The 7,771-nt window shown below is 36.4% G+C and overlaps 1 protein-coding gene across 1 annotated transcript; it reads left to right on the forward strand.

Moving 5' to 3' along the window:
• The first annotated feature begins 263 nt into the window (after window positions 1-263).
• On the forward strand, window positions 264-7,455 carry LOC106056856 (serine-rich adhesin for platelets-like). The gene is made up of 5 exons (XM_013213751.2): window positions 264-415; window positions 857-917; window positions 3,067-5,228; window positions 5,405-5,614; window positions 6,094-7,455. The coding sequence occupies exons 3-5, from the start codon at window positions 3,069-3,071 to the stop codon at window positions 6,229-6,231; spliced, it is 2,508 nt and encodes an 835-aa protein (XP_013069205.2). The 5' UTR covers window positions 264-415; window positions 857-917; window positions 3,067-3,068; the 3' UTR covers window positions 6,232-7,455.
• Window positions 7,456-7,771: the final 316 nt, after the last annotated feature.

Below are 7,771 nucleotides of genomic sequence, written 5' to 3' on the forward strand. Positions count from 1 at the left end.
TGTTTTAAAATATAAGTCTACGCAGTCTATATGTGTGTGTGCGTGTGTGTGGCTTGAAATACATGTAGAAGAGCCCTTAATTAAAGCACCACGGCCACTATCAGGATTAGATTCGTTGATCAGCAGATGTGAACGGCTGAGTCACTAGGTAAGGAGGTCTCCCACTATGAATCATGGCAGAGTTCACCCCCGACGTCATGAAGTGGAACTTTATTTTAGGACCTATCACGCTAACAAAACTAGGCTTTAGTTTGTGGCCAGAGCACACAAAATGCAAACAACAGCCGGGAGATATAAAATATGACAGTGAGAGACAACGAAACACAATTTTGTGACATTTCCATACCGGTGGATGGTTAGAATACAATAAACCTATTTTGTTTGTTCACTACTAAAGGTTCACTGCTATTACTAAGTAAGTTTGAAATATTTAAGGCAGGCTAATAAATAAAATAAGAATGTACGATATATGAAAGAACCTCTATTATTTAAACTAACTAAATTAGAAATATTACAGTTAACTTTCAAAGGTTTCGCTATATTAAAAAAAATATTTTATATTAATTTATGAGATAAAGTCATTATAAATTGTTTATCTTTAAAATATTTTAGCTGAATGTGATTATCTAGTATATTTATTTAAATATACAATCATGAGCTTCTAAATGTTCTTTGATTCGTTGTGATTATTAACTTATATTAAAACCACGTTTTTTTTTTTGTAATCGAACATTCTTTGTTCTTAGTTAATTACTTTTAATAGCTAATAAAATAAATTCTTTTATGAACAACGTTCAGGCATAAGTCAGAATTTTGTTCAAGTCAAATAATTTGTTATTGTTTTCTATTTATCAAGTAGGTGTTGCTGAAACAGACATTACAAAAAGACATTTCATTGATATACTATGAATTTACAGGTCTGTAACTATTATACCCTTAACGTAGAGACATTAGTGTGTAGACTTACTATACTAAGTGTATTTACATTACAATTTCATACAATTTTAAATCTGTCTGATTATTACTAATAATTAAAAAGATAAGAATTTATGTAGAAACAAAAGAAATATGGGCACTTATAGCTTGATCGGACAAATTATCAAATAGTAGGACTATGTTATATACTAATTTTACAACAAGGAAAAACAGTATTTAAAATACAACTTTTTTTCCTTATCAATTTAAATACAATGAAACATTAATTGTAGTAGACGTAGCTAACTACGTTTTGAAAGAAATCCTCTGCAAATGGATCTAGATCTCTAATAGTTTATTCGAAACATTGGATTCTTGATCTGTTTCACTTCTATAGCCGTTGGTTACAATAAAAACCTAGATCTATGTGGTTTAAACTTGATCCTAACTTTAAAATGGTATCTTTACCCACGTTTACTTGACGTACTTGTAATCTGTAGATTCCTTACAAAATGTTGAGTGAAGCATTATTTTGAAAAACAAAAGGTTAAAATGGAAACAACATCAACATTGCATTTTTAAATATATCACACAACAAACTATTAATATTAAAAAACGCACTCAATTTATGACCATTCGATATGAAATAAACGTTACGATTAAACTTGCTTATGAATGTTCCCCATGGTCGAAGCAACTTAGTAAGTGGACTTTTATAACATATTCAAGACCTATGCGACATTTTGCGATTGTGTTCAAATGGATCTATTTAGATTGAATGGAAGAAGTGGTAGGCTACATCATTTGGATTGAATGGAAGAAGTGGTAGGCTACATCATTTGGATTGAATGGAAGAAGTGGTAGGCTACATCATTTGGATTGAATGGAAGAAGTGGTAGGCTACATCATTTGGATTGAATGGGAGAAGTGGTAGGCTACATCATTTGGATTGAATGGGAGAAGTGGTAGGCTACATCATTTGGATTGAATGGGAGAAGTGGTAGGCTACATCATTTGGATTGAATGGAAGAAGTGGTAGGCTACATCATTTGGATTGAATGGAAGAAGTGGTAGGCTACATCATTTGGATTGAATGGGAGAAGTGGTAGGCTACATCATTTGGATTGAATGGAAGAAGTGGTAGGCTACATCATTTGGATTGAATGGAAGAAGTGGTAGGCTACATCATTTGGATTGAATGGAAGAAGTGGTAGGCTACATCATTTGGATTGAATGGAAGAAGTGGTAGGCTACATCATTTGGATTGAATGGAAGAAGTGGTAGGCTACATCATTTGGATTGAATGGAAGAAGTGGTAGGCTACATCATTTGGATTGAATGGAAGAAGTGGTAGGCTACATCATTTGGATTGAATGGGAGAAGTGGTAGGCTACATCATTTGGATTGAATGGAAGAAGTGGTAGGCTACATCATTTGGATTGAATGGGAGAAGTGGTAGGCTACATCATTTGGATTGAATGGGAGACGTGGTAGGCTACATCATTTGGATTGAATGGGAGAAGTGGTAGGCTACATCATTTGGATTGAATGGGAGAAGTGGTAGGCTACATCATTTGGATTGAATGGAAGAATTGGTAGGCTACATCATTTGGATTGAGTGTTGCAGCTCTGATAGCATTTGAACGAGTGTTACAACCAGCACATTTATATATTTACAAAGCTTATATCAACTCTGTCTGTCTGATATTTTTTCCCCACTTCCCATTCTTGGATCAAGTTGAATTTTGCATAATTATTCATAGTCGATAATAAAAAAAAACACAAAAAAAAAACAAATTAGTTAATAATTTTTTACTAATTAACTTTGCTTTATATACCAGAATGGTAGCTAAACCTGCATTTTTCAGATAAATGGTAGCAATTAGGGGTTATGTGCCCTTAGATAAGTTTTGGTTTTAAAAAGTATTCTTTCACATAAAAACTCATACATCTAATTTGAAGTGATAATTAGAACTGATACATTATTTGCAGTATTTGATAGGACTGGTATATCATTTACAATGTGTATTAGAAATGTTACTTCATGTGAAGTGCATTTTAGAACTGATGATTTTTAAGTGTAAAATAGTATCATAAACCATAAAAATATGTCATTCAGACTAAATAGTTTTAATGTTTCTGTACTTTCAGAAATGAAGGACATTCAGACTATACTAGTGATGTCACGAGAGGACAGTGACTTGTTTGAGAAAGAAATTCCTATTCTGGACTTTGATTCTGATCTTGGACATGAAAGCAGCACACATTCCCTGGACAATCTCCTTGAGGTGGGCAATGCTGCTAGCATCAGTATGATGGACTGGACAGAGAGACTCATTGAGATGAGCAACGCGACGGAGGAGGAAGCACCCTCCTCCCAGAGAAAGGATGACCAGATGACGATGGTCACTTTGAATTTTGCGGTAACAAGTGCAACTGACTTGATCACAGACTTCAACAGCGCCAGCGTGACCACAAGATGCTTGCAGCGGGAAGCCACCACATCGAGCTCTGATGCCTTTTATACATCAAATCTATTTGAGAATCAAACTCGAGGCCTTCACTCTATGAATGACACCTTGCTCAATGCAGGCAGAGACCAACAAAACTTTCAGTGGAGCTCTTCAACTTTGAACCACATTCTCCCAACTGACACTCAAATCCTGAGCGATCCTCACATCCCATCATTCAGCAATAGCACGGACTGTATACCCTTACAGAATACAGGCAGCAATTACATACTACCAAACAGTTCACAGACTTTGTCTGAAACCTTTAACTCGTCTAAAAGTTCTAAAGCTGATTACAATCAATCTTATAGAACTGAATTTCTTGAGCAAACCAATGAGCCAAACCCCATTCTACCTGTACTAAGTTTAGCGATGCTTTTAGAAGAAGACAACGTTAATGATGACAACAATGTCTCAACATTTGTAGTAAATCCATCTCGTCAACGATTGAACACCTGGACAAGAACAGGGACAAAATGCCACAACTGCAGCGCCTCTGTACCAAAAGAGAATAGTCTCTCAAGACATTTACCAAGTGCATGTCCTCCTTTAGTAAGTAATTCCATGAAAGACTCAGCCTCTAAGAGCCCGAAGATCAATCTGTTTGACAACATAGTTCACCAAAGAAATCCTAAATCGACACCTAAAGCCTCAGGGAAAGTTTCTTCTTTTTTTTCACAAGATCCAACAATTTCATCATCAGACATCACACGTAGCATTTCTTCTCAGAGCAACATGCCAGAAACAGATTATGAAGTGAGAAGAAACATGCCAGAAACAGATCATGAAGACATTTCTCAAAGCTTCACGCCAGAAGTGAGATCCACACTTAACTGGGAGCCAGAGTTCCTATCACTGACAGATATGGATATTCAGAGCGAGATTGAGGTCGTCGAAAATATACAAATGGACATTGGTGATCTCAATACTCCAACAGCTATTCCCAAAGATGCTTTAGTGCAAAATATACAAATACCTGACCTCCAAACTCAATTCCAAAGACGTCCCTCACAGCGATATTCCCACTTGCAGAAACCTACCAGCTCTTTTAATCTATTACCTGAAGTAACAGTTAATCAGTCCGATCCATTTCCAGAACCATTTAGCACATTGAGCGACTCGCAACTTTCCATTCAAGCAGAGGACAAATCCATGCTAGAAAACAGCTTCCTTCCACAATCAAGCGAACACATTTCTTTCAATGAAGAAAAATATCTCCCACATTTTGGAAAATATGATGACAACACAGAAACAACAATTGACAGCCACAAACCGCAAGAACATTTTGTAACAGCTTCCAAAACTATTACAAACACGGACACTTCGATTCAAGATTTGACTTTAGTGAACATGCATTCCAGCAGACCATTTTCCAAGCCAATTCTTTCTGAACTTTCTTGTGATGCTCTCCTCAGCCCCGGAGATGTGGACAGAACGTTTCTGGGTGGCACCAAATCTCAGAACTCACAGCTGTATTCAAGCAGCTTTGACTGCAGCTCAACTGATTTGAGCAGCAGCATCTCCAGCTCTGTGCCTGACGGAGACATTCATGAAGATGTCTCCATAAAAGGAAACCTCTTAAAGAACAAGCTCAGATCCAGACTCAAAGCGAAAGGGGCAGCTTTGGAAACCCGCGCGGACATTGCTTCTATCGAGACTTCCGGAAGTTCCTCCACAGCAGACGTAAAATCATTTGCCTCAGCATCATCGTCAACTAACACGTACAGCTCAAAGCGCAAGTCAGATGATGATATTTCCGAAGCTAGAACATCAAAAAAGTCTTGTGTGAGCTCTTCATCAAATGTAAGCAAATTTGATCATGCTACGCAGCTCTTTCTAAACATAAATAACTACCAAGCTAAACGATGAGATGAGACGTTTTTTTTTCCTGTAAAGATTTTCTCTAAAATGTCTATAAAATATTTAAAAAAAAATGATGTTAACTAAAATTTTTATACAATCATCTCTTTGTCCCATAGATGTCCGATTCAGAAAGCAGTGACGAAGATGAGACCACGTTGTACTTCTTACAGAATCAGACAGCAGACGCAAAAAACAAAAAGTCGGCAGTAAAAAAAGAGGCGGAAGAAGAAGATGAAGAGACGAAATTAGCAAAACGAGAGAAGAACAGGATTGCAGCGCAAAAATGTCGTCATAAGAAAAGGGACAGAATTGAGAGTCTAACCAGGGTAAGAGTTTAGATAAAGCATTGGAAACAAATGAACAAAGTTTCATTTCAGCTCAATTTTACATTTGTCATCTGCTAGACGTTTTTAGAGCCAACTACAATTATGAAAGTGCCGATGAGAAATAGTTTATTTTATCTGGCTCTTGGTGCATTTTGTTCTGTCTCTCTTATTTCTTCTTCTTCCTCTGTACATTTGGGATAGGGGGGAGGGGGGAATATTTTGAGATTCCCGTCAAAATAAAACATTATTACTTTGTACAACCTACCGTAGTGGATACACTAGTGAGAATGTCATCAATCAATCGTATTGATGTCACAATCCCAGTAATAATTATTGTTAGGAACTGGAGCAGATCAAACATTGGCTGCTTTTTCTATTTCGCTCATTAATTAAGCAACTATAATTTACTGAAAATAATCTTTGTTTTTCAACTAATGATTATTCGATCTAATTTTTTTGTTTGGTTTTCCTTTTCTCAGCAAGTCCAACGCTTGGAGGGGCGGCAAGATCGCATCAGATGTGAGGTGGACAGACTGAGTGAAGAGAGGGAACAGCTGGAGGAAATGTTGAGAGTGCACAGCTTTGTGTGCCGGAGAGAGCAGCATTCAGACAAATAGACAACTAGGGCTGATAATTTACAAAAAAAAAAAAAAAAGAAAAAATACAACGGCAAAAAAACATCAGTTCTTACAGACAACAACAACACAATTTTGTTCCAGCCAGCAATAGAACCAGCAGGTTTACAATGTTTATTGCTCACAATGTTCACATAGTATCATAAGAAAACGTGACAAGAAGCAGGCACCCGTTTCAATAGCCATGATTGCGTCATCAGCTGTCATGAAGAGAACAACTCTATCCAATCACGTTCTAGTCAACACATCAGTGCTATGTTGTGCCTCTTGGGAAGATAAACTGTACTTGAGTAGAGCAAGGAACATATGCCATAGCTTAGCTTTAGTGACAGTATGTACTGCCAGATAGTCTAATGGCTACCACATTTCATTGAAATGGCAAGTGTTTATATTATTCATATCATATCATTTTTATTTTTCCCATAACTTCCACTTATTGGGGCGTCCGCCGACATTCGATAGGCCTATATGATGTTTCAGGGGAAGAGCAACTGGCACTTAGGGCGCCAATCAGTCTCAACTCTCACCCCTTCATGTAATTGTGTGTATGATTTTTATGTCCCAGTGAATTTGTAAATAGTATGGTATAGAGTCTGTCTCAAATCCTCTGGCGTTCATGGTGCCTTCATTCAGTGCAGAAGAGCCACTCTTTCATTGGTTCATTGGAGCATGGAAGAAAAATAGTGTGTTGATTAGTGTTTGAGAGAGAGAGAGAGAGAAAACAGATTCATCTGTTCCTGAATCCAATATAACAACAATTTCCAGAAACACAATATTCTTTCGATTATCATTTTGTGTATTTAAAAATAATCCAGCTCTAGCTAATAAGTCTGCTAGGCGAGCTTGGCACACATTGCTGTGGGAGATATAATGAACTATTACTTTCTTGTTTCATTCCGTTAGCACGACGAATGCGGCAAGTGATTATTTAGTTTAAATATTCTTGAGTCTAAATTTGCTTATTTGTCATTATTATCATTTCAACATATTCTACAACAAATGATGAAAAACATTTTGGCAACAATGATTACCTAAAATGGTATATATATATTCGATAGTGGCGACCTAAAGCCTGTAATGTTTGTGTTTGAAATATCTAAAGGATGTGTTACTTGCATGACAAAACAATATGGAACGAAAGTTGAAATGATGCAACACTTTTCGTTGACTTGTAAATATTGTAAATATTACATTCTCTAAATTCCATTGTTTGTTAGTTAGTTTTTTTTTTTTTTTTTTTCCAAGTTTTTAGAGTAGCTCTCTTACTTAGAGAGGTGCTTTGTTCGCCTTACAACTGAGTGTGAAAAATGAAACAAATGACATCATCATTAAAGAATGACGTTTAATCGCGGCTCAATGAATTCAAGCAGGAATTGAAAAGGGACTTTATTTTCTGTCCTCGTAACCGTCGAATGTGTCAGAGGTTCTTAGACACTTTTATTTCAGCGCACTAATAGGAGGACAAATCATTAGATTCTATAGAAAGTGAGGAAGACTGACTATTCTAATTGTAACTCTAATT

Source organism: Biomphalaria glabrata, chromosome 3 (genome assembly GCF_947242115.1).
Source record: "Biomphalaria glabrata chromosome 3, xgBioGlab47.1, whole genome shotgun sequence".
NCBI lineage: Eukaryota > Metazoa > Mollusca > Gastropoda > Planorbidae > Biomphalaria > Biomphalaria glabrata.